This window comes from Dryobates pubescens, chromosome Z (assembly GCF_014839835.1).
Source record: "Dryobates pubescens isolate bDryPub1 chromosome Z, bDryPub1.pri, whole genome shotgun sequence".
NCBI lineage: Eukaryota > Metazoa > Chordata > Aves > Piciformes > Picidae > Dryobates > Dryobates pubescens.
The window spans coordinates 77,786,643-77,813,626 of record NC_071657.1 but is presented as its reverse complement, the minus strand read 5'-3'; the positions used below and the strand labels follow the sequence as shown (position 1 = coordinate 77,813,626).

The 26,984-nt window shown below is 49.5% G+C and overlaps 1 protein-coding gene across 1 annotated transcript; it reads left to right on the top strand.

The window, feature by feature from the left end:
• Positions 1-26,984, top strand: ARSK (arylsulfatase family member K). Its single transcript, XM_054178241.1, has 8 exons — positions 1-118; positions 3,731-3,860; positions 10,145-10,304; positions 19,728-20,010; positions 22,957-23,128; positions 24,262-24,486; positions 26,125-26,355; positions 26,442-26,984. Exons 1-8 carry the CDS (start codon positions 23-25, stop codon positions 26,714-26,716), a joined length of 1,572 nt encoding a protein of 523 aa, XP_054034216.1. The 5' UTR covers positions 1-22; the 3' UTR covers positions 26,717-26,984.

Below are 26,984 nucleotides of genomic sequence, written 5' to 3'. Positions count from 1 at the left end.
GCCTGGGCTGCTCCTGCTCCTCATGGCCGCCGCGCCTTGGGCAGCGGCGCGGCCCCGGCCCGTCGCCCCCGCCGGTCCGCCTCGGACCAACGTGGTGCTGGTGGTCTGCGATTCTATGGTGAGGAGCCGGAGCCGGGCCGGGCTGGTCGCGGCGCGGGGTGCCTGGGCAGCGGCGCTTGGCTGGGCTGAGTGGGGCCTCCGCGGGGTTGCCGTGGCTCGGCAGCCGCAGGGGTGCGAAAATAGCGCTGGTTTTTATTCTGCGTCACCTCCACGGGTGGACCTGGAGGGCTGGGTGAAGGGTGACATCGTGAAGTTCAACCAGGGCGAACGCAGGGCCCTGCATCAGGGGAAGAACAACCCCCTGCAGCAGTACAGGACACCTGCTGGGAAGCAGCTCCCTGGAGGAGGACCTGGGAGTGCTGGGGGACAACAGGTTGCAGCAGAGGCTACGAAGATACTGAAAGGCCTGGAGCCTGTGAGGAGCAAAGGCTGAGAGCCCTGGGGCTGAGAGCCTGGAGCAGAGCAGCCCCAGAGGGGAGCTGAGCAATGCTCAGCAAGAGCTAAAGGAGCTGTGGGGGGCAAGAGGCTGGGGCCAGGCTCTGCTGAGTGGTGCCCAGGGACAGGCCAAGGGGCAAGGGGCACAAGGTGGAGGGCAGGAGGTTGGATGTGAGCAGGAGGAGAAAGTTGTTTGGTGTGAGGGTGCTGGAGGCCTGGAGCAGGCTGCCCAGAGAGGTTGTGGAGTCTCCTGGTGTGGAGAGCTTCCAACCCCCCCCCCTGGGCATTGTGCTGCTGGGCAAGCTGCTGTGGGTGCCCTGCTGGAGCAGGGGTTGGACTGGGTGAGCTCCAGAGGTCTCTTGCAACCCCCACCATGCTGTGATATTATCTGATTCTGTGAGGGCTTGCTTGGGAGAATGAGGACAGGTGTCCTGTGTCTCTGTCACATTGGGTAACTCCTGTACCCTAAGCCAAACTTGACTGTCGTCCCTGAGGTGTGCAGTGTGTTTGCATCAGGTGCACTGTGATAGCCAGAAGCTTCCCTGGGGGTGGTTCCTGTGGCCAGCTGTGGTTTGTACAACTTCTCACTCCACCTTGAGGTGAAGGAGGGCATGGGTGTCAATCTGTGAGGCAGGGCAGTAATTATAGGAACAGAGCTGATGTGTGGAATGCATGCTTATCTGTTGGTGTGGAAAGCAAGAAGGAGAGGGAGGCCACTGAGCTCTGCTATTCCTGCCATTGTAAGTCCTAAGTCTTCACAGCAGATGGGATGGAGAATTTCTGTGGCTGAGAAACAGCTGAGTTAAGCTTGTGGGCATCATGTATTGATCTACGTAGGCTTTTAGTAGGTGTTCCAAGTCCTGCAATGGACTTGTCAGTTGAGTGACTGCAACTAAAAGGGTAAAGACTAAAGGAACCAGTAGGTATGTTTTTATACATTTCACAGAATTGTTAGGGTTGGAAGGGACCTAAAGGATCGTTCAGTTCCAACCTCCCTGCTGTGGGCAGGGACACTTCACACTACAGGTTGCTCACATGCAGCCTGACCTTAAAAAACCTCCAGGGATGAGGCTTCCACCACCTTCCTGGGCAACCTGTGCCAGTCTCTCACCACCCTCATAGGGAACAACGTCTTCCTAAGGTCTAATCAAAATCTCTCCTCCTCTAGCTTGGATTCATTCCCCCCAGTCCTGTCACTCCCTGACACCCTCAAAAGTCCCTCCCCAGCTTTCTTGTAGCCCTCTTCAAGTACTGGAAGGCCACAGAAAAGTATCCTTGGAGCCTTCTCTTCCCCAAATTGAGCAACTCAGCTCTCTCAGCCTGTCCTCATAGGAGAGGTGCTCCAGCCCTCTGATCATCCATTTCTAGTGGCTGTGTTTCAGTGATCCGTGGAAAGAGAATGGAACATTTTGTTCTTGGCATCATCTCCAAGCACGTGGAGGAAAGAGGAAAAGTGGGTTAGCAGAAGTAGTTAACATGGATTCACCACAGGGAAGTCATGTCTGAGTAGTCTGATAGCCTTCTACAAGGGCATGACTGGATGGACAGGGGAGGGGAGGGCAGTGGACATTGCCTACCTTGGTTTCAGCAAGGCTTTATACACAGCCTCCTACAGCATCTTCACAGGCAAGCTTGGGAAGTGTGTATTAGATGAATGGGCAGTGGGGTGGGTCTGGAGGATACAGCTCAGGGGGTTGTGGTCAGTGGCACAGAGTCCTTGGAGGTATTTAAGATGTGGTGTTCCCCAGAGGTCAGTACTGGTTCCAGTCCTGTCCAGGATCTTCATCAATGAACTGGATGAAGGCACAGAGAGGCCCTTCAGACCTGATGACACCAAACTGGGAGGTGTGGCTGACAGCCCCTGAGGCTGTGCTGTCATCTAGTGAGACCTGGACAGGCTGAGAGCCGTGTGAGAGGAACCGCATGAAGGTCAACCAGGGCAAGTGCAGGGTCTTGCACCTGGAGAGGAACAACCTCCTACAGCAGTACAGGGGAGGGGGGCCTGCTGGGAAGCAGCTCCCAGGGAAAGGACCTTGGAGTGCTGTGGGACAGCAGGATGCTCATGACCCAGCAATGTGGCCACGAAGGCAAATGCCATCCTGGGGTACACAGAGAAGAGTGTGAGCAGCAGGTGAAGGGGAATTCTCCTCCCCCTCAACTCTGCCCTGGTGAGGCCACACCTGGAGTCCTGGGCTCAGTTCTGGGCTCCCCAGTTCAAGAAGGACTGGGACTTGCTGGAGACGGTATAGCAAAGAGCTACAAATATGCTGAGGAGACTGGAACATCTCTGTGAGGAGGAAAGGCTGAGAGACCTGGGGCTGTTGAGCCTGGAGAAGACTGAGGGGGAATGCTATTAATGCTGATCAATACTTCAGTGGTGGGTGTTAGGAGGATGGGGCCAAGCTCTTTGCAGTGCTGCCCAGAGACAGGACAAGGAGTAATGAAACAAAGCTGAACATAGGAGGCTCCTTCTAAAAATGAGAAGGAACTTCTTTATTTTGAAGTGCCAGAACACTGTAACAGGCTGCTCAGAGAGGTTGTGAAATCTCCCATCTCTGGGGTGATTCAAAACCCTCCTGGTTGCCATCCTGTGCAGCCTGCTCTAGGTGCTCTCCTCTGGCAGGGGAGCTGGACTTGACCTCCAGAGATCCCTTCCTACCCCTGCCATTCTGTGATTTATTGGTGTTTAATACCAGTACCTGAAGGGGGCTATAAAAAGGATGGAGAGAGACTGTTTGCAAAGGCCTGCAGTGACAGGACAAGGGACAATGGTTTGAAATTGGAGAAGAGCAGGTTTAGGTTGGATGTGAGGAACAAGTTCTGCACCCTGAGGGTAGTGGAACACTGGAACAGGTTGCCCAGGGAGGTAGTTGGGGCCCCATCCCTGGAAATATTCAAGGTGAGGCTCAACAGGGCTCTGGGCAACCTGATCTAGTTGGGGATGTCCCTGCTGACTGTAGAGGGGGTTGGACTGGATGCCTTTTGGAGATCCTTTCCAACCCAGACCATCCTGTGAACTGAAATGATTCTATGGTTCTATGAAAACTTCTCAACACTTCATATTTTCCATGCCTGACTAGAACTGAGTGATACAGGGTCAGGGTAACAAATCCATGAATGGATGCAGTCAGTAGTTGGACTTGATGATCTTAGAGGTTGTTTTCCAACCTTAATGATTCCATGATAGTTTGGGGTTCCTGCTGTTCCTAAACTCTTTTTTCTCCTCTGTTTGCAGGATGGACGCCTGACATTTCACCCAGGAAACCAGACTGTGGATTTGCCTTCCATACATTTCATGAGCAGATCTGGCACCATCTTTCTCAATGCCTACACCAACTCCCCCATTTGTTGTCCTTCCCGTGCAGGTAGGACCAGATGGACGCTCAAGTTTAAATCATGCTGGGAAATGTCACAGGATTTAATTTTGGCAGATTTCACAGAGTCACAGACTGGTAAGGCTTGGAAGGGACCCCTGGAGATCATCTAGTCCAACCCCCATGCCAGAGCAAGGTCACCTAAATTAGAATAGAATAGAATAAACCAGTTTGGAAGAGACCTTCAAGATCATCATGACCAACCAATCCAACCCACCTGATCAAGCACCCCATCAAGTCTCCTCCTGAACACCTCCACCACCTCCCCGGGCAGCCCATTCCAATGGGCAATCACTCTCTCTGTATAGAGCTTTTTCCTAACATCCAGCCTGAACCTCCCCTGGTGCAGCCTGAGACTGTGTCCTCTTGTTCTGGTGCTGGCTGCCTGGGAGAAGAGACCAACCTCTGCCTGTCTACAACCTCCCTTCAGGTAGTTGTAGACAGCAATAAGGTCTCCCCTGAGCCTCCTCTTCTCCAGGCTAAGCAACCCCAGCTCCCTCAGTCTCTCCTCACAGGGCTGTGTTCCAAACCTCTCACCAACTTTGTTGCCCTTCTCTGGACATGCTCCAGCAAGTCAACCTCCTTCCTAAACTGAGGGGCCCAGAACTGGACACAGGACTTGAGGTGTGGCCTAACCAGTGCAGTGTACAGGGGCAGAATGACCTCCCTGCTCCTGCTGGCCACACTGTTCCTGATGCAGGCCAGGATGCCATTGGCCCTCTTGGCTGCCTGGACGCACTACAGGCTCATGTTCAGCCTACCATCGACCAGCACCCCCAGGTCCATCTCTACCTGGCTGCTCTCCAGCCACTCTGACCCCAGCCTGTAGCTCTGCATGGGGGTGCTGTGGCCAATGTGCAGAACCCGGCACTTGGATGTGTTCAATCTCATGCTGCTGGATTCTGCCCATCTGTTTAGCCTGTCCAGGCAAGATTTGAATGACTCCAGAGGTGACAACTCCACCACCTCTCTAGGCAGCTAGGTCCTTGTGCTGAGGGCCCCAGAGCTGGAGGCAGTGCTGCAGGTGTTGTCTGAGCAGAGCAGAGGAGCAGAATCCCCTCCCTGTGCTGCTGCTCTCCCTGCTCTGGATGCAGCTCAGTACGCAGCTGCCTGCTGGGCTGCATTAATGATTTCTTCTTGTTCTCTTCTTTCATGATCTCACTTTGTTTCTGCAGCTGGTAGCAAAGGAGATTACCTGAAAAGCATGAAACTGAGGGCATACAGCATTGATAAAAATGAAATGCTGTAATTCTGTTTCACAGACATACTGAAGTGTAAATTCACATTCAAATCCAGCTGAAGTAAGGGCAGATAATTCCTTTGGAGCAGCTGTAGACACAGGAGTGTTCCATCAGGATTGTCTACCACAGCATTGTCTTTCCAGAATCAGTAAAGGTATTTCCTGATCTACAGCAAAATTGATTTAATGATTGCATAGCACCTGGAAAAAATGACCATGTATGATCATTCTGGCAATTATTGTAGCAAATTTACTTGTATTGATGAAAGTAAGATTTGGAAGAGTGATGCTTTGTGCTCTCTGCTCTGTTGGATCACGCTGTGGCCTGTTACTTCTAAAACAATGAGAAGATTGATCCATTTTTGCCGCAAGAAGGGGTCGCAAACGATCAATATGATCCACAAAATCCAACTTTATTGAGCATCAGACACTTCTTATATACAGTAGCCTAGCTGCCAACCCCACCTTCTGCAGTTAAACATCCTGCTTTCCCATCCTGATGAGATAATCACAAGAATTCTGTTTTACATTCTTCTTTACTTGTTATCGCCTGTAAGGGCGTAGTGACCTTGCTTTGGTATCCTGTTATCCTTTGCAGGCAGCTGCAAGCACAGCTACAAGGCCATGGTGGCCTGGCTGCATCAACACACTAGCTTACTGTGAGCAGTAAATAACAAGATGGAGTGCGGCCTACATGCTCTTGTTCAAACCATAATTCCATAGAACCATGTCTTTACAAGCCATTCCTCAACAATTCCCCCGTTTTCTTTAATACAAATAAGGCCTTATATAACTCTACACAATACATTCAGGCTTATCAATAATCAAAATTAATACAATGATACCTAAAAACCTTAAAACTTCTTCTATCAATTGTATAACCCACTGTCTATAAGCTCAAACAAAATTTGTTACTGCCTGTCATGTTGGCCCATGTCACCCATACAAGGCACGGTGCTTAAGTTGAACTAGTTAGAATGTTCCAACAGCGTTGGCATAATACATGGTCAAAGATAACAGACATTGTAAAGAAGAACTGAGATCTCAATAGTTCCAATCTTTACATTTCACTTATTGACAGAGAAGACTTGATTATGCCTGAACACATTGCACACAGAGATTAAGACACAAATGCAATCCTTAGCACTATCTTTTACAATCTGCTTTTGGGGTATGTTGCATTTTTATTTTCTCTAGGATGGTCAAAAATCATCAACTGCTTAATGGCAGCAAGATTTCTTTAATCTGTAAAGGTAGATCTGGCCAGGCTCTGGCTTCACAGGCAGAAATCTGCAGGCAAACAGCAAGACCAAAAAGCTTCATTGCTTTGCCCAATATAAAATTACACAAAATAAGGTGTTTTTGCTCATCCTAGTAATTCTGATCTCTTCACATTCACACAACAGTTAAGCAGTCACAACACTCAGTTAGAAGTTAGATGCTTTCTGTTGACATCTTGGATCATCGTGACAGTCGCTGAGGTCACTGCTAGGCAGGTTTGCTGACTGTCATTTTCATGACAGTTGTGCTGTGTGTCTTGTGGTGAGAGGGTTACAGCACTTCTAGGGTTGATGTTTCTAGGGTTGCAGCATCTCTAGGGTTACCATGAGCTAATTTTTTCTGCTGTGGGGTATTCTCTCTTTCCCCCCCCTTTTTTTTTTGGTTTGGTGAAATGTAAAGATGAAACTTTATCCCTAGTTAACAAGAGAGAAGACAAAGTTATCAAACAACCAAAATATTCAGTCCTAATTCACATGGTGCCATGGTACATTCTTCTGAATGGCGTTTGTGATCCCAGATGATCGATGTTCAGCTTCATGGGAGATGCTGTGTCCTCATGGTCTTGATTCCTCTGCCGTTGTTTACTGCGATGATCACAGGTAGCAGGAAAGAAAGCTTGAGGCGACCTACCTATCATTTGCCTTCAAAATTTATCTCTTGTTTACTTTCCTAATTACCATTTGCATTTTGTCATTGTAACTTTCAATCTGTATTTTAATTTGTTATTCTAATCCCCCTTTTATTTTTTAACCCTTTTTTTTTATCTAGTATTTAATCTTTGTTTGATCTTATATTCTTCAATTATATTTTTTTTTGCATGTTGAGTTCATTTAATCTATTTTCTATTTTTATTTGTATTTTTGCTTTTTTATTATATTTTGTAATCTGCTTTTCTATTAATTCCTTTTATTATTATTGTGCATTTTAACTTGCTTGATGTCTTCTTTCCACGGAGTTTTTCTTTTAATCTAGTAGTCTTGATAATCCTTATTTTTTATTTATTACTAGCAATTCTTACGTTTTTGTTAACAGCTATTTTGTCAGCAATCCTTATGATTTTTTAGTTTATCATATTTTGTTTTTAATATTTTAATTTTATTGTTGCTCTTGTTTATTACTCTGTTATTTAGTACTCTATTCTGTTATTCTGTTATTTAGTACTCTATTTTTGTATCCAGTGTTTTTATACCATTGTTACATTTTGTATGTTTAAACTTTTTTCTTTGCACTTGTCACCTTTTTGTTTACCATTTTAAAATTTTTTTTTTGTTCTTTGCACTTGTTACCCATTTTTTTTTTTTACACCCTTTTTTTCTTTTTTTTTTCTCTTTTTTTTTTTTTTTGTAGTCTATGTCTAAGAAAGAAATCTAAAAACCTTACATTAGCTAAAGAACACCTTAGAAAATGAATACCTATTCACTACAAACCTTAACATTATTACAATATTACATGGAGCTCCTTTGAAATGCCAAGGCACACAACTAAGAAGGTTCGAACCGAAAAGAAATCTTATAATTTGAACTCATTACTAAGTAGGTATACCTTGCTACAATTACTAAGTACCTGTGAATACCAAATGCTTACTATTCATTATTCTTATTGCAGAACTCTAAATAACAAATCTTCATACCTTAGCACAATCGCCATGTATTAACCACCCACAAGTACCAAATGCGTACCGTTCACCATTCTTATTACAAAAGCTTAGCAAAACTCTAAATGGCAAATCTCTGAAAGACATTACAACCAGGAATGAGAAAATTAGCACTGTTGCTTTAAATCAGAGCAGACTTGCGGCTAAAGCCACTGGGAAGGGGGGTCGCTGGTGCGAGCCTCTGCGGGGGAAAGGGGCGGGGGCCGGGCAAGCGGCCGCCGCTGGGCTGCTGCTACTGTCAGTGCTGCCGGTATCAGTGGTGCGTCAGCCGGTACTGCCTTGGTCGGAGCCGTCGGTATCCGCGGGGGCCGGCAGGGCTGGCGGGCGGGGTGCGGTAGTAAGAACGCCGTCACCGCGAGTCCCCAAGCGCTCCGCTGTTACTCAGAGGGGCCGTAAAGCAAAGTCGGCCCTGTTTGAATTCCTCGCTGTCGGTGTTGTGGTCCTCCGAGTCCGAGCCCTCGCTGGCGATATCAGAGAAAGGTGTTAATGAACGAGATCGAACGCACTGAGCTGCCTTTTCTCGGCTTTTTCCCGCTGGGTGCGGACAGTAGTGCTGGTGGCTAGCAAAGCGCGATGTGGCCGCCGTAAGATGTATCGGGGGCGGCCCCGGTCTATCGGTCGATACTTTGAAACACATCGTCCGGCTGCAACTCGTCCTGACAACTTGCTGTAACTGCAGCAGCCATTCGCTGTTCTAGTTTATATTTTTTAATACAGTTTATGCATTCTCGCCACGGCTTTTGCAGCTTGATAGTGACCCAGTCCCACAGTGTGTTTCCATAGTCTGTCCAACAAGTTTCATCAAAATAACTATCTCCGCTCGGGAAATACCCTAAAAGCGGATTCATGGGCCACAAGCCCAGGAATTACTTCTGGCGATACCTGCGCCTTACGCTTTTCTAAAAAGCACTGAAATAAGGAGAGCGCTGCCTCTTTTCCCGTATTCACCGACGGCCGCGAACTTCACTGCCGCCATCCGTTACCCGCCGGTGTCCGCTGCTCCTTTCCTCAGGGCCGCCGATGCCGGCCCGCCCGAGTTTGCCGTCGGCCTGCCGACTCTGCCCCTTGCTCCTGTTCCCCATTTGGTTGTAATTTTTGCCGTGCCTGAATAGCAGCTTTTTGTTCTGCAGTATGCTGATCGAGTGTTACCATAACCGCTCTCCATGGCTTACTATTCTTCTTAGCAGCCTTGTCATCATCTATACTTTTCATCCATAAATCTTGTCCTAATTCCTTCCACAGTGTTCTATCAAAAACATCGTTGGGATCTTTAAAATATCCCAACTTCTCAGCATATTCTAACAAAGGCTCCAATTCTTTCCCTAAATCAATGCCTTTAATATTTCGCTTTTCTAAAAAGCACTTAAGTAAATCCTACGTTGCCTGCCTATCCATTATGCATTAGTACCTGTGCGCACAGTTCCCCAGCAGTTCCAGGTTACAACGTCTTCGGCTCCTAGGCTGTCTTCTCGCTGCCTCTCTGTGGGTCAACGAGCTCGCTGCCTCTCTGTGGGTCAACGAGCAGCCTCCGGTACTGCTATCCCGGGCTGGTACTTCTCGCCTCCGCGCTCACGAACGTACACTCCGTCCTCAAGGAACGATTCTGCAGACTTCTCTGTGAGTGTGTGTGACCCTCTCTGTGGGGTCGAACCCTCTCTGTGGGGTCCCTTGTTCAGGCGCCACTTGCCGCAAGAAGGGGTCGCAAACGATCAATATGATCCACGAAATCCAACTTTATTGATGAGATAATCACAAGAATTCTGTTTTACATTCTTCTTTACTTGTTATCGCCTGTAAGGGCGTAGTGACCTTGCTTTGGTATCCTGTTATCCTTTGCAGGCAGCTGCAAGCACAGCTACAAGGCCACGGTGGCCTGGCTGCATCAACACACTAGCTTACTGTGAGCAGTAAATAACAAGATGGAGTCCGGCCTACATGCTCTTGTTCAAACCATAATTCCATAGAACCATGTCTTTACAAGCCATTCCTCAACACATTTTCAAGTATATTCTATTTGAATTTAGGCAGGAAACACTACTTGTTCATCATACTTGGTCATCAAAACCCATGTTTCGCCTTCTTTTTTTTTTTTGCCTTCAGCTATGTGGAGTGGTCTTTTCACTCATGTAACAGAATCTTGGAACAACTTCAAAGGCCTAGATCCAGGTTATGTGACATGGATGGATCTGATGGAGAAGCATGGCTACCACACACGGAAGTACGGGAAACTGGACTACACTTCTGGACATCATTCAGTAAGGTAATCAGAGAGAATCACTGAATGAGTCATGGAGATTGGAAGGGACTTCCAGAGCTTATCCAGTCCAACCTCCCGGCCAGAGCAGGGTCACCCAGGGCAGGTCACACAGGAAGACATCCAGAAGGGACTGGAAAGTCTCCAGAGGAGACTCCACAACTTCTCTGGGCTGCCTGCTTCTGGGCTCCAGGACCCTCTCACCAAAGGAGCCTCCTGGGTTCCAGTTTGTGCCCATTGCCTCTGGGCCTGTCACAAGAGCCTTGCCCCTTCTTGCCCCCCCACCCCCCTTCAGGTATTTGTAAACATTCCTAAGGTCATAGAATCATGTAGGTTGGAAAAGACATCAAAGATCATTAAGTGAAACCTTCTACTCAGCACTTCCATGACCACTAGACCATGCCCTGAAGTGCCACATCTACTCATTTCCTAAACATGTGTGACTCCATCAGCTCCCTGGGCAGCCTGTGCCAATCCCTGACTGCTCTGCAGCACAGAAATTGTTCCTTATGGTCAACCTCAATGTCCCCTGGCACAGTTTCAGGACATTTCATCTCCTTCTATCACCTGAGACTAGGGAGCAGAGCCCAGCCCAGCCCTGACCTGGCTGCAGCCTCCTTTCAGGGATTTGTAGAGAGCAATGAGATCTTCCCTCAGCCTCCTCTTCTTCAGCATGAACAACCCCAGCTCCCTCAGCCTTTTGCAAGACCTGCTCTCCTAACCCCTCACTAGCTTTGCCCTAATCATGTCATTGTCCTGCTACAGAATGGACAGGATTGAATGAGGCTTGTAGTGGTCTGTCAGGTGGGTTCTGTCTCTAATTGAAGTGCTTTAATTTAAAAGGTTTTGTTAGACAATTGTCTCTCCTGCAACTCTCTGCAGAACCAACTATGTCCCATGGGGATGCACTTTGGCTTGCATCTGTAGCAGGAAGGTGAGTATCAGGGCTGTGACTTTGTCCAAGCTGAGGAAAGGTTATTTTTGATCATAGAATCACACAGTGGTCTGGGTTGGAAGGGACCTCCAAAGGTCCTTCAGTTCAACCCCCTCTGCAGTCAGCAGGGACATCCTCCACTAGAGCAGGTGCTCAGAACCCTGTTGAGCCTCACCTTGAATATGTCCAGGGATGGAACCTCAACAGCCTTCCTGAGAAACCTATTGCAGTGTTCCACCACCCTTAAGCTGCAGAGCTTGTTCCTCACATCCAGTCTGAGTCTGCTCTTCTCTAATTTCAAACTATTGCCCCTGGTCCTGTCTCTGCCTGCCTTTGCAAACACTCTCTCTCCATCCTTCTTGTAGCCCCCTTCAGGTACTGGAAGGCTGTTCTTAAATCTCCCTGAAGCCTTCTCTTCTCCAAGCTGAACACCCTAGCTCCCTCAGCCTGGCCTTGTAGCAGAGCTGGTCCAAGCCCCTGGTCATTTTCATGGCCCTCCTCTGGACCCTCTCCATCAGGTCCAAGTCCTTCCTGTGCTGAGGGCTCCAGAGCTGGATGTAGCACTCCAGGTGAGGTCTCAGCAGAGCAGAGGGGAAGAATCTCCTCTCCATCTGCTGGCCACGCTGCTTCTGCTCACAGGCATTGTTCCCCACGTGAAACTCGCAGACCATTTTTTGCCTTGCCTTCAGGCTTCCCGTGCTGATCATGTCAGCAGTGTAGGAAAAGCAGAAGGAAAAAACCCATGTTTGATAGTCTTGAATATGGCATCTGCTGTCACAAAATACCAGGTTTATTGGTTTGGGGTTTCGTTTTTGGTCGTTTTTTTTAACACCATATGATTTCACAGATGTGTGCTGTGGTGTGTTGACCCTGGCTGGGTGCCAGGTGCCCCCCAAAGCTGCTCTCTCACTGCCCTCCCCAGCAGGGCAGGAGAGAGAAAGTGTAACAGAAGGCTTGTGAGTCAAGATAAGGACAGCAGATGTTCACCAGTGGCCATCATGGGCAGAAGAGAGCTGAGCTGGGAAACTAGTTTGATTTATTACCAATTAGACCAGAGTAGGGTAAAGAGAAATAAAAAACACCTTCCTTCTCCCCACTTCTCACCTTCCCTCCCTCTTCCTCCCATTCCTCCTGTGGTTGGTTCATCCTGCTCCTTCCTCCTCAGGGAGAGGGTTCCTTACACTCTTGCCCTGCTCCAATGTGGAGTCTCTCGCACAGGAGGCAGTCTTCTATGGAATCACAGAATTGTCAGGTTTGGAAGGGTCCTCAAGGATTATCCAGTTCCAACCCCCCTGCCATGGGCAGAGACACCTCACACCACAGCAGGTTGCTCACAGCCACCTCCAGCCTGGCCTTAAACACCTCCAGGGACGAGGCTTCCACCACCTCCCTGGGCAACCTGTGCCAGGCTCTCACCACCCTCATGGGGAACAACTTCTTCCTCACAGCCAATCTGAGTCTACCCATTTCTAGTTTTGCTCCATTCCCCCCAGCCCTGACACCCTCAAAAGTCCCTCCCCAGATTTCTTGTAGGCCCCTTTACGATACTGGAGTGCCACAATAATGATCCTCTCATTGTCAGTCCTTCCTATGGGCTGTTGTTCTTCACAAACTACTTCAGTGTGGGTCCTTTCCATGGGGTTCAGTTCTCGAGGAGCAGGCTACTCCAGCATGTGTCCCCTGCAAGGTCACTGTCTTGCCAGCAGCCCTGCTCCACCATGTGCTTCTTCCTCCATGGGGTCACAGGTCCTGCCAGGAGCCTTTTCCACTGAGACTTCTCTGTAGGGTCACAGCCCCTTTCAGGCATCCACCTGCTCTGTTGTGGGCTTCACTCTGGACCTCCATAGGCTGCAGAGGGACAGCTGCCTCACCCTGGTCTTCACCGTGCGCAGCAGGGGAGCCTTTGCTCTGGTGCCTGGAGCACCTCTGCCCCCTCTCTTCTCTGACCTCAGTGTTAGTGGGGCTGTTTGTCTCACAGTCCCACTCCTCCCTTTGGCTGCAGTTGCCAGGTTTGGGTTTTTTTTTAGTCTTTCACTCTTGCTGAGTCTTAGGCCTGGCCACTGGTGGGTCCATCTTGAAACTGGATGCCACTGGCTCAAGTGGAGGTGGGGGAAGCTTCTAGCAGCCTCTCCCAGAAGCCACCCCTGTAGCCCTCCTGCTATCAAAACCTTGCAGAGCAGACCTGATACAGCTGTAATTTTTAAGCTTTTTAAAAGAATGTGTCCAGAATTACAGCAATTTATGAGAAACACTTAAACACTGAGAGACTTCTGTTCAGAAATGTGATGTGTCTGGGTGGTTGGGAGGAAACAGAGGGACTTCTGTGTAGCTCCTGTGAAGAGGTACTCCAAGGTTCTCCATGACTCATCATGGTAAAGAGGAGCTATTAAGCAGGTTGAAGTTAATTAATTTCCTTACTTTTCTCACTAAAATGTGGAATTGGAAGTTGAAAGATGACAAATTTGCTGATGACACAAAATGCAGAGGGTGGCTGGCACCCCCTCAGGCTGTGCTGTCCTCCAGTGAGATCTGGACAGGCTGGAGAATACATAGAATACATAGAATAAACCAGGTTGGAAGAGACCTTCAAGATCACCGCGTCCAACCCATCAACCAATCCAACACCACCCAAACAACTGACCCACGGCACCAAGCACCCCATCAAGTCTCCTCCTGAAAACCTCCAGTGATGGTGACTCCACCACCTCCCCAGGCAGCCCATTCCAATGGGCAATCACTCTTTCTGTATAGAACTTTTTCCTAATATCCAGCCTGAACCTCCCCTGGCGCAGCCTGAGACTGTGTCCTCTTGTTCTGGTACTGGCCGCCTGGGAGAAGAGACCAACATCCGTCTGTCTACAACCTCCCTTCAGGTAGTTGTAGAGAGTAATAAGGTCACCCCTGAGTCTCCTCCAGGCTAAGCAACCCCAGCTCCCTCAGCCTCTCCTGTAGGGCTTATGTTCCAAACCCCTCACCAACTTTGTTGCTCTTCTCTGGACTCGTTCCAGCAAGTCAACCTCCTTCCTAAACTGAGGGGCCCAGAACTGGACACAGTACTCGAGGTGCGGCCTAACCTGTGCAGTGTACAGGGGCAGAATGACCTCCCTGCTCCTGCTGGCCACACTGTTCCTGATGCAGGCCAGGATGCCATTGGCCCTCTTGGCTGCCTGGGCACACTGCAGGCTCATGTTCAGTCTACCGTCAACCAGCACCCCCAGGTCCCTCTCCACCTGACTGCTCTCCAGCCACTCTGACCCCAGCCTGTAGCTCTGCATGGGGTTGCTGTGGCCAATGTGCAGAACCCGGCACTTGGATGTGTTCAATCTCATGCCGTTGGACTCTGCCCATCTGCCCAGCCTGTCGAGGTCCCTCTGCAGAGCCTCTCTACCCTCCAGCAGATCAACTCCTGCCCCCAGCTTGGTGTCGTCAGCAAATTTACTGATGATGGACTCGATGCCTTCATCCAGATCATCAATAAAGATGTTAAAGAGCATGGGGCCCAGCACTGATCCCTGGGGCACACCACTGGTGACTGGCTGCCAGCTGGATGTGGCACCATTCACCACCACTCTCTGGGCTCGGCCCTCCAGCCAGTTCCTAACCCAATGCAGTGTGCTCCCATCCAAGCCATGGGCTGACAGCTTGGCCAGGAGTTTGCTATGGGGAACGGTGTCAAAGGCTTTGCTGAGGTCCAGGTAGACTACATCCACAGGCCTCCCCACATCCACCAGGCGGGTCACCTGATCATAGAAGGAGATCAGGTTGGTCAGGCAGGACCTGCCCTTCCTAAACCCATGCTGACTGGGCCTGATCCCTTGGCCATCCTCTTAAGTGTTGTGTGATTGCACTCAGGATGACCTGCTCCATAATCTTGCCTGGCACTGAGGTCAGGCTGACAGGCCTGTAATTCCCTGGCTCATCCAACCGGCCCTTCTTGTGGATGGGTACCACGTTGGCCAGCTTCCAGTCATCTGGGATCTCTCCAATGAGCCAGGACTGCTGAAAAATGATGGAGAGCGGCTTGGCCAGCTCATCTGCCAGCTCTCTCAGCACCCTAGGATGGATCCCATCTGGTCCCATGGACTTGTGGGGGTCTAAGCAGCTGAGGAGAGCTCCTATCACTTGCTCATGGAACACAGGGAAACTATGCAGCTCCCTGGCTCCTTCTGCCAGCTCTGCAGGCCAGCTGTCTGGTAGACGTTCTTTCCCGCTAGTAAAAATTGAGGTAAAGAAGGTGTTAAGTACCTCTGCCTTTTCCTCATCCTGTGTTACAACATTTCCCTCCATGTCAACCAAGGAGTGGAGGTTGTCCCTGCCCTTCCTCTTGCTATTAATATATTTATAGAAGGACTTTTTGTTGTCCTTCACAGCAGAGGACAGTTTAAGTTCCAAATGTGCTTTTGTCTCCCTAATTTTCCTCCTACATGCCCTAGCAACATCTTTAAACATTCCATGGGTTGCCCCACCTTTCTTCCAAAGATGATACACCCTCTTTTTTTCCCTTAGTTCTATTAAAAGTTCATTACCCAACCAGGCTGGCCGTCTGCCCCGGCGGCTCCTCTTCCGGCACATTGGCACAGCCTGCTCCTGAGCCTTCATCAGTTCTTTCTTGAAGCAGGTCCAGCCCTCCTGGACCCCTTTATTTTTAAGGGCTTTCTCCCAAGGAACCCTCTGAATTATGTCCTTGAGCAACCTGAAGTCCGCCCTCCGGAAGTCCAGAGTGGAGGTCTTCTTGCTGCCCCTCTTAGTTTGACCGAATACCAAACATTCAATTATCTCGTGGTCGCTGGCCCCTAAACAGCCTCCGACCACCACATCACCCACCAGCCCTTCCCTGTTGGTGAAGAGGAGGTCAAGCATAGCCTTGCCCCTGGTAGGCTCACGCAGCACCTGGGATAAGAAGCTGTCCTCCATGCAGTCTAAGAACCTCCTAGACTGTCTCCTCTCTGCTGTGTTGAGATCCCAGCAGATGTCAGGCAGGTTGAAGTCACCCATGAGGACAAGGTCAGGAGATCTTGAGACAGCCTTAAGCTGTCTATAGAATGCTTCGTCGACATCATCCTCCTGGTTGGGTGGTCTAAAACATACTCCAACCAGGATGTCTGCCCTACCGGTCTTCCCTCTAATTCTTGCCCACAAGCATTCAACCTGATCATCCCTAATCTCTAGCTCAATGGCATCTAGTGCCTCCCTGATGTACAGGGCCACCCCTCCACCCCTTCTTCCTTGTCTATCTCTCCTGAAGAGCCTGTAGCCATCAATTGCAGCACTCCAGTCATGTGAGCTATCCCACCACGTCTCTGTGATGGCAACTACGTCACAACTTTCCTGCTGCAACAAGGCTTCCAGCTCCTCTTGTTTGTTACCCATGCTTCGTGCATTAGTGTACATGCACTGCAGCTGGGCTGCTGGTTTGGCCTCTGACCCTAGCTTACTGCCCCCAGTCTCTTGCCTGAGGGGACTAGTTTCAGCCCCTTCCCCCTTCTAAACTAGTTTAAAGCCCTGTCAATGAGAGCTGCCAGTTCCCTTCCCAGAATCTTTTTACCTTTGGGGGACAGGCCATTCTCATATACTGTGACCTTTCCCCTTCTCTGGGACAGATGTACTCCATCTGTTGCCAGGTGGCCTGGTGCAGTAGAAAGTTTACCAAGATCAAAAACCCCAAAATTCTTTTGTCTGCACCAGCCTCTAAGCCACTTGTTGATTATGGCTGCTGTCCTGTTCCTTGTGGTATTCCCTTCTGCAACTAAGGGTATTGAGGGAAAAATTATTTGAGCACCTGACCCCTCAACCAGATCTCCCAGGGCCCTGAAATCATTTTTGATAGCCCTGGGAGTTCTGACTACAAGATCATCATTCCCTATCTGCATAAGTAGCAAAGGATAATAGTCAGAAGGCTGTACCAGCCTGGGTAGCCTTCTGGTAACATCATTAATTTGGGCTCCAGGGAGACAACAGAGTTCCCTATGAGATGGGTCTGGCCGACAAATGGGGCCCTCCATTCCCCTCAGAAGTGAATCACCAATAACAATTACTCTCCTCTTTTTTTTGAGGGAGCAGGTCCTGATGCCAGGGGAGGGTTGCTTACCCTTAGGCTGCTTTGCCTTAGTCTGTTTAACCTTAGGTTGTTTACCCTTAGGCTCTTTAGCCTCAGGGAGAACCCCAGATGGTGTGTCCTCTGGCATCAGGACCACCTCACCCTCGATCTCCAGTGCCCCATACCTGTTTGTCAAGAGCAGCGGGGAAGGTGTGGGAAGGCAAGGAGGTTTAACCTTGTGTCTTTTGAGAGGAACCTGTGTCCATTCCCCTCTGCTTTTTGGGTAACCAGCCTCTGCTGTGGGAGCCTGCAGAGCCTGCTTACTCTTGTTCATATCTTTCCCCCTCTGGTTTATCTCTTTCCTCTTCTGGTTCATCTCTTCCCTACATTCCCTTACACTTTTAAGACTAGCAACCTCATCCTTTAGTCTGGCCACCAGATTAAGTAGGTAGTCAATCTGCTCACACCTTATGCAAGAGTTACCCCTACCACTCTGCATCTCAAGAGCCAGGCTCCAGCACTCTACAGCCAGATACCTGGACAGCTACCTGCTTGTGTTTTTCCTCAGTCTGGGTCGACACTGACTTTTTTAGGGAGTTTTTGCTATGAGTTACAACCATGATTGTCCCTGACCACAGAACCCACTAGAAAGAAAGAAAAAAAAAGCGAAACCGTGACAATACGGGCTGCCCGACGGACGGACCCTCGCGCGCGGCAGCAAACCGCGCTTAAATCAGCCGGGGGGGACGTAGCGATCACGAGCCCCAGCGGCGCGAAGAGAGGCAGGCAAAGGAGAACCTCAGGGAGTTCTATAAAGAAAAGCGTAGAGTCCTGCACCTGGGGAGGAGCAACACCAGGCACCAGTGCAGGGTAGGGGTTGTCCTGCTGGAAAGCAGCTCCATGGAGAAAGACCTTGGAGCGCTGCTAGACAGCAAGTTCTGCATGGCACAGCAAAGGGTCCTTGTGGCCAAGAGAGCAAATGGGATCCTGGGGGCAGCAAGCAAAGTGTGGCCAGCAGAGCTGGGGAGGTTCTGCTCCCCCTCTGGTGAGAGTCCACATCTGGAGCACTGTGTCCAGTTCTGGGCTCTCCAATTCAAGAGAGGTAGGGAACTGCTGGAAACAGTCCAATAGAGAGCTGTGAGGATGATGAAGGGACTGGAACATCTCTCCTCTGAAGAAAGACTGAACACCGTGGGGATGTTTAGTCTGGAGAAAGCTCAGAGAGGATCTTACAAACATCTATAAATACCTGAGGGGTTGGTGTCAGGATGAAGGTGCCAGGCTCTTTCTGGTGGTGCCCAGTGCCAGGACAAGGAACAGAGGGCACAAACTGAAACTCAAGAGGTTTCACCTGAGCAGAAGGAGAAAATTCTTTGGAGTGAAGATGCTGGAGCCCTGTAGCAGGCTGCCCAGAGAGGTTGTGGAGTCTCCTTGTCTGGAGAGCTTCTGAACCCACCTGGATGTGTTTCTGTGTGGCCTGCCTTAGGTGACCCTGCTTTGGCAGGGATTTTGGACTAGGTGATCTCTGGAGGTCCCATCCAAGATTCTGTGACTTCAGTGGTTAACAGTTGTAGGTACAGACTGCTTTTTAGTTACAAAACACTTGATAAATAATATCCACTTCACAATCTGTCCAAAGTAATGTTTTCCTCTGCAGTCAAAAAAAGAAAAGGAAGCTTTTTTCCCCCTTTTTTAACCCATATAATTTCTACACTGGAAAGAAAAATTACTTGAAATAGAGGCTGACACAGCAAAAACTTCATGCTTGCTTACTTCATCACAGTGAAATCTCTGTGTACAGATGATGTTTCCTCTTTTCTCTCCCTGCAGCTCTTCTTAGTAACTTGGCATCTCACCATGAACAGATGGGTGTTCAACCTCAGGTCCTCTGCTTTGAATGTTTTTCAGCATTATTTTGTGGTGTTCTTGCTACTTCTGTGTTGGTTTTTGGTTTTTGTTCCAGTAAGAAACAAAAACTTCTACTAAAAGATTAGAATCACAGAATGGTTTTGGTTGGAAGGGATCTCAGAGATCATCCAGTTCCAACCCCCCTGCCATGGGCAGGGACACCTCCCACCAGCCCAGGGTACTCAAGGCCTCATCCAGCCTGGCCTTGAACACCTCCAGGGAGGAGGCACCCACAGCCTCCCTGGGCAACCTCTGCCATTCTCTCCCCACCCTCACTGCCAAGAGTTTCTCCAAAGGTCACCTACTCCAACCCCTGCAGTCAGCAGGGACATCCCCAGACAGCCCGGGTTGCCCAGAGCCCTGTTGAGCCTCACCTTGAGTATGTCCAGGGATGGGGCTTCAACCACCTCCCTGGGCAACCTGTTGCAGTGTTCCACCATCATCATGGTGCAGAACCTGTCCCTGCTAACTGCAGTTGTGTTTGACAAAATGCCCTTTGGGGGTCCCTTTGCACCTGCTGCCCTCTGTGACTCTGTCTGTGTGTTTTCAGTAACCGTGTGGAAGCCTGGACCAGGGATGTTGACTTCCTGCTGCGGCAAGAAGGGAGACCCATGGTAAACCTGACAGGGGACAGGAAGCTTGTGAGAGTGATGAAGGCAGACTGGAAGAACACTGATAAAGCTGTGAGCTGGATCAAGGAAGAAGCCATTAACCTCACTCAACCCTTTGTTCTTTACTTGGGGCTAAATTTACCACACCCATATCCATCACCCTATGCAGGAGAAAATTTTGGAGCTTCTACGTTCTTGACATCTCCCTATTGGCTCCAAAAGGTAGGTGAAGATGAGTTTAAATGCAAATAGGTTTCTTTTAAATGTCATTACCAGCAGTATTTTGTTTCTCACATGATTTGGATATGTCAGTTCACAGCAAGCTGGTGCATGGATGAGATGTTAAGATTTCTGCTTTAAGGCTGAGCAAACAGAAGTGTAGAATTTCTGTTGCAGGGCTTGTTAGGAGAAGTCAGTTGATCAATAAAGATATTTGGAATTCAATGGCTGGAAACACCTCAGGAGGAGAGTGAAATCACTGCTGTGCTTTGCTGTACCTTTTCTCCAGTGATGATCTGAAAGTCATTGCTGGTAGCATCTTTTATTGTGCTTGTTAAGTGCTCCAGGTAATCATTTGTAATAGTTCAGCCTGGGTTCTGTGGTGAGAGATTGGCTTCTCCTGCAACATGAACCTGCAACATGAAGGTGTAAGGCACAGCAGAAGCCTCCCTTTTCTGCTGACTTTTTTTCCATGCTTTTCAATGTTTTCAGAGTGCAGGAGGTTCCTATTTTGCCTGTGTGTGGAAAGCTAACAGACAGCGGAGCATGTCAGAGAAGCAGTAAACATTTTTTTTCCTCTGGCTTCTGTGGTCTCCAGATGCTACTCTCTGCCATAAAATAAGGATAAGGAGGTTAGGACAGCACTCACTCTATAAAGGCTTTAACTTTCTCTGAAACTGAAGAACTGAGAATTAGGCTGGAAAAGACTTTTTGCTGACTTCAAAAGAGAAAAAAAACACAAATCCTTACACAATTTATGGAACTCATTTGGTCTTTTCTACTGGGGAATTGCAAGATGTTTTTAGGTGCAACTAAAGTACAGAGTGATAGGAAAAAAATGTGCAAGTGAAGGTGGACAGATGTGGATTTATTTGTAATGGGTTGTGGGTCCTTCTAGGAATGCTGAGAAGTTTCTGGCAAGAGGAAGCTTGTAGGGAAAAAAACCCAACACTTTATTAGCAGGAAGCAAGAGCTAGCTTAGATATGAAGGAAAAACTTCCTTTTTTGTTTGGTAATTGCTAGGTTAGACATATCTTGGGAAGTGGGGGTGCCTTTTTGCAAGTCACAGAGTTACAGAGTCACAGAATCACAGAGTGCTTGGGGCTGGAAGGGACCTCTGAAGATCATCAAGTCCAATATCCCTGCCAAAGCAGGATCATCTAGGGCAGCTCACACAGGAATGCATTCAGGCATGTCCTGAAGGTCTCCAAACAAGGAGACTCCAGAACCTCTCTGGGCAGCCTGCTCCAGGGCTCCAGCACCCTCACACCAAACAAGTTTTATCTCATGTTGAGGTGGAACTTCCTGGGTTCCAGATTGTATCCATTGCCCCTTATGACACCACTGAAAAAACCACCTGGACATTGTGCAAGCTGCTGTGGGTGCCCCTGCTTTAGCAGGGGTTAGGACCAGATGCCTTCCAGTTCCCACCATGCTGGGATTCTTTGAAAAACTTTACAAAATGTCACTAATGTAGTGAATTTTTATCAATATGTCAATAGATTTACCTTCTATTGTCCTGGAGACCTTCCAAAACTAAGTGAATTTCAGTGTTCTCTAAGCTCACACAACACCCACAGGTTTTGAAAGATAATATAGAATGTTAAGGGTTGGTCAGAACAAGAGGACACAGTCTCAGGCTGCGTCAGGGGAGGTTTAGGCTGGAGGTTAGGAGGAAGTTTTACACAGAGAGAGTGATTGCCCATTGGAATGGGCTGCCTGAGGAGGTGGTGGGGTTGCCGTCGCTGGGGGTGTTCAGGGCGAGGCTTGACAGGATGCTTGGTGCCATGGTTTAGTTGATTGGGTGGTGTTGGATGATAGGTTGGACACGATGATCTCGAAGGTCTCTTCCAACCTGGTTAATTCTATTCTATTCTATTCTAAGGGACCTCCAGAGATCACCCAGTCCACTGCTTCTGCCAGAGCAGGGTCACTCAGGGCAGATCACAAAGGAGTACACCCAAGTGGGTTTTGAGTGTCACCAGTGAAGGAGATTCCACCACCTCTCTGGGCAGCCTGCTCCAGGCCTCCAGCACGCTCACATTGACAAAGTTTTCCCTTCTGTTCCCATGGAACCTCCTCTGCTCCAGCTGGCTCCCAGTGCCCCTTGTGCTGTCCTTGGACATCCCTGAGCAGAGCCTGGATCTAGCCTTGCTGATTTTATCACCAGCAATGAGGGCAGCCCTCAGTCTCCTCTGAGCAGCCCCAGAGCTCCCTCAGCCTGGCCCCACAGCCTGGCCCCACAGCCTGCAGCAACTCTGTGCCTCTGTGCTGGGCTCTCTCAAGCAGGTCCCTGAGGTCCTTCTTGAGTCCAAAACTGGACACAATATTCCAGATGTGGCCTCAGCAGGCCAGAGCAGAGGGGCAGGAGAACTTCTCTGACCTACTCCCCACAACCCTTCTAATCCACCCCAGGATGTTCTTGGCCTTCTTGGCCACAAGGGCACATCGTTGGCTCATAAACACCCTTCTGTCCACCAGGATCCCTAGGTCCCTCTCCTCTGTGCTGCTTACCAGCAGACCAGTCCCCAACCTCTGCTGGTCCATGGGGGTTGTTCTTTCCCAGATGGTCTATATCCTGCAGTTAATGAGACACTGTGCCCATACCTCTGCTCTTAGCTCTAGAAGATTGTACTGTGGTATCTCATGCAGGAGAAGTCATCAGCTTGGTCAAGCATAGATTTCTGCCTCCTAATCTTAATTTCATCTGATTTTTGCAACTCTTTTAAAATTCCTTCATACCTGTGGGAATAGAGAGAAAGTAGAGAGAAAGTAGAATCATAGAATGTTGGATGAGACCTCTGAGGTCCAGTCTTCCAGGGCAGCACCACGTAGTGGACTGCAAGCTGAGAACTGTGAATTTATGCTAGAAGTTTTAAATTAAACCTGTTATTATAAGAATTCTTTAGTCCAGTTGTTAAAGTAATGTTAATTTCTTCTTGCTTTGAGGTAAAGTATGGAGCTGTGAAAATTCCCAAGTGGTCTCCTCTCTCAGAGATGCACCCAGTGGACTATTACTCATCTTACACCAAGAACTGCACAGGAGAGTTTACAAAGGAAGAAGTGAGAAATATCAGAGCATTTTATTATGCTATGTGTTCAGAGACAGATGCCATGCTGGGTAGGAAACCTTCTATTGTGCTGTGGGTGTTGTTCTTCTTGATTTCTCTTAAGAAAATGCTAATAGGGCTGGTCTTCTGAGAGATAAAAATAACCCCACAATTCAGATGTAAGCCACATAGAATCATGGAATTGTTTGGGTTGGAAAAGCCCTCAAAGAACATCCAGTCCCAACCTTTAACCCATCACCACCATGGCCCCAGGTGCCATGGCCACACCTTTCTGCAACACCTCCAGGGAGGGATGGGGATTCCACAACCTCCCTGGGCAGCTTGTGCCAAAGTTTGAGAACCCTTTTGGGGAAGATGCTTCTTCTACTATCCAACCTAAACCTCCCCTGGCACAGTTTCAGGCCATTTCCTCTTGTTCTATCTCTTGTTACTTGGGAGCAGAGCCCAAGCCCCAGCTGGCTGCAGCCTCCTCTCAGGGAGCTGCAGAGAGCAAGGAGGTCTCCCTCAGCCTCCTCTGCTCCACACCAACCCCCCCCAGCTCCCTCAGCTGCTCCTCCCCAGCCCTCCTCTCCAGACTCTTCCCCACCTTTCTTGCCCTTCTCTGCCCCTGCTCCAGCCCTCAGTCTCCTTCTGGCAGTGAGGGGCCCAGAGCTGAAGGCAGCACTCAAGCTGCAGCCTCAGCAGTGCCCAGCCCAGGGGCACAAGCCCTGCCCTGCTCCTACTGCCCACACCACTGCTGCTCCAGCCCAGGCTGCTGCTGCCCTTCTTGCCCACCTGGGCACTGCTGGCTCTGCTGCCACCCAGCACCCCCAGGGCCTTTCCTGCTGGGCAGTTTGCAGACACTCTGCCCCCAGCCTGGAGCCTTCCTGGGGTTGTTAGGACCCAAGGGCAGGGCCCAGCACTTGTTGAAACTCTTGCCATTTACCTTGACCCATCCAGCCAGCCTGTCTTAAGTGCTTCTGCAGAGCCCTCCTACCTGTAAGCAGATCAACATTCTGTCCCATCTTAGTGTCATCTGCAAACTGACTTTGTCCTTCTGAGCTCAACACTTTGGCCTCTGCCTTGTGTGGCAAAGGGAAGAGTTTCCAACCCTCTGGCTGGGATTCCTTAGGGTTTGTGTGTGCTGCTTAGCAGGTGCAAAAGTTAGAAGGAATGTTTATGATGTGTCTTCTTCCTGTTGCAGGTGAGATTATTTCAGCTCTGAGAGACACCAAGCTGCTTCAGAAGACAATGGTTATGTTCACTGCAGATCATGGAGAGCTGGCCATGGACCACCGGCAGTTCTACAAGATGAGCATGTATGAAGGCAGCTCCCATGTTCCCCTCTTAGCTATGGGGCCAGGTGTGAAAGAAGGGCAGCAAGTACCAAATATGGTCTCTCTTGTGGATATATATCCTACCATGCTTGGTGAGTTGAGTCATTTCACACTGATTTTGATTTTTTCCCAATTGTTATTGTGCCTCACTGGTAGAGTCAGGATTGTCTCCACGTTGCCAGGTCCTGCAGGAACACAACAGGAGACAACAATTCATCTTGTGGAGCATTCATGTGGGCTAAACATAAAATGTGGAGAAAAAAATAATAAATGGATGTAGAAGTTCAGTAAAGGAGCTGATGATGCTCCTTCACATTGCTGCTGTTGTCAACATTCTGCTCTGTCCTGGTGAGGCCAATAAGCACTCCATGGGACAGCAATGTGCCCTTGTGACCATTGGTCTCCTGTGTGCATTAGGAAGAGTGTGGCCAGCAGGTCCAGGGAGATTCTCCTGCCTGTCTGGTCAGCCCTTGTGAGGCCACATTTAGATCATTGTGTTCAGTTCTGGGCTCCCCAGTTCAAGAGGGACAGGGAACTGCTGGAGAGAGTCCAACAGAGGCTGAGCATGATGAAGGAACTGGAACTTTCTGTCTGTTGAGGAAAGGCTGAAAGCCCTGGAGCTGTTGAGCCTAGAGAATAGCAGTTTATAAATATCTGTGGGGTGGATGTTGAGAGGAAGGGGCCAGGCTCTTTTCAGTGGTGTCCTCTGATAGGATAAGGGGCAATGGCCACAAACTGGAACCCTTCTGCAGTCAGCAGGGACATCTTCCACTAGATCAGGTTGCTCAGAGCCCTGTCAAGACTCACCTTGAATGTTTCCAGGGATGGGGCCTCAACCACATCTCTGGACAGCCTTTTCCAATGCTCAGCCATCCTCAGTGTGTAGACCTTGTTCCTCACATTCAATCTCAATCTGCTCTGCTCTCATTTCAAATCATTTCCCCTTGTCCTGTCACTGCAGGCCTTTGGGAAGAGTCCCTCTGCAGCCTGCTTGTAGCCCCCTTCAGGTACTGGCAGGCTGCTCTAAGGTCTGCCTGGATCCTTCACTTCTCCAGGCTGAACATCCCCAGCCTGTTGTTGTAGCAGAGGTGCTCCAGCACCCTGATCATTTTCGTCGCCTCCTCTGGACCCTCTCCATCAGGTCCCTGTCCTTCTTGTGTTGAGGGCCTCATCAAGCTGCAGAGGACCCCATCAAGAGGGATGTCTGTAGGGATGGAGCCTCCACCACCTCCCTGGGCAGCCTATGCCAGGCTCTCCCCACCCTCCCTCTGCACAACTCCCTCCTGAGGTCCAACCTAACCCTGCCCTGCTCTACTTCCAAACCACTGCCCCTGGGCCTAGCCACACAGCCCCTTCTCAACAGTCTCTCCCCAGCCTGCCTGCAGCTCCCCTGCAGATATTGAAACACATCTCTAAGATCTTCCTGGACCCTTCTGCAGGCTAACAGCCCCAATTCTCCCAGCCTGTCCCCATAGCAGAGCTTCTCCAGCCCTCTGATCACCTTTCTGGCCTCCTCTGGACCCTCTCCAGCAGGTCCATGTCCTTCTTCTGTTGGGGTCCCACAGCTGGACACAGCCCTGTAGAGAAGGTCTCCCCAGAGCAGAGAGGCAGGATCCCCTCTTTCCAGCTCTGGCCACACTGCTTTGGATGCAGCCCAGGCTGCTCTTGGCCTTCTGTGCTGCCAGTGCCCATAGCTGGCTCCTGTACTTACCCTGTGTGTCTCTGCTTAGATATAGCAGGAATTCCTGTGCCACAGAACCTCAGTGGGTATTCTCTTATCCCTCTGCTACGTGGAGAGGCTGACAGTGGAGTATCATCCCCCAAGGTGTCAGCTCGGCCCCCCTGGGTGCTGAGTGAGTTCCATGGGTGCAATGTGAACTCCTCCAGCTACATGCTGCGTGCCGGCCGGTGGAAATACATCGCCTACGGGGACGGCTGCTCCGTGCTCCCACAGCTCTTTGGTACCTTACCACCTTCCTCCCCTGCCTGCTCCCTTCACTGAGATGCAAACTTGGCTCTTCCCTGACATGGTATTGGTTCCTTTCAGACCTCTCTGAAGATCCAGACGAGCTGACAAATGTTGCAATGAAACTGCCAGGCGTAGTGCGTTCCTTGGATGGGATCCTCCGCTCCGTAGTCAACTACCCAAAGGTTTCTTCTGCTGTTCAAGAGTATAACAAAAGGGAGTTTATCACTTGGAAACAAAGTTTGGGTCAGAATTACTCAAATGTGATTGCCAACCTTAGGTGGCATCATGACTGGTTACAGGAACCCCAAAAATACGAGAGTGCAATTGACAAGTGGCTGAGTCAAAGTGAGTAGTGACCACCTAGATTTAATATCATGGGATGCTTTGGGTTGTAAAGGACCTCCAAAGGTCATCTAGTCCATCCCCCAAGCAGGCACATTCTCCATCAGATCAGGTTGCTCAGAGCCTTGTGGAGTCTCACCTTGAGTATCTCCAGGGATTGTCTCGGTCCGGAGAGGGAAAGAGACTCAGTTCTTTTGAATGTTCCCATGTTATGAAATGAGAGGCACAGACAAGGCCAAAATATCAACAGCCCTTGAGACTATTTATGAACAGAATAAA

What these genes read in the sequence shown, in the direction of transcription:
- ARSK (XM_054178241.1), top strand. Translation starts at nt 23, where the DNA reads ATGGCCGCCGCGCCTTGGGCAGCGGCGCGGCCCCGGCCCGTCGCCCCC. An exon ending in TATATATCCTACCATGCTTG is followed by an intron (nt 24,487 to 26,124) that starts GTGAGTTGAGTC and finishes GTCTCTGCTTAG; the next exon opens with ATATAGCAGGAATTCCTGTG. An exon ending in CGTGCTCCCACAGCTCTTTG is followed by an intron (nt 26,356 to 26,441) that starts GTACCTTACCAC and finishes GGTTCCTTTCAG; the next exon opens with ACCTCTCTGAAGATCCAGAC.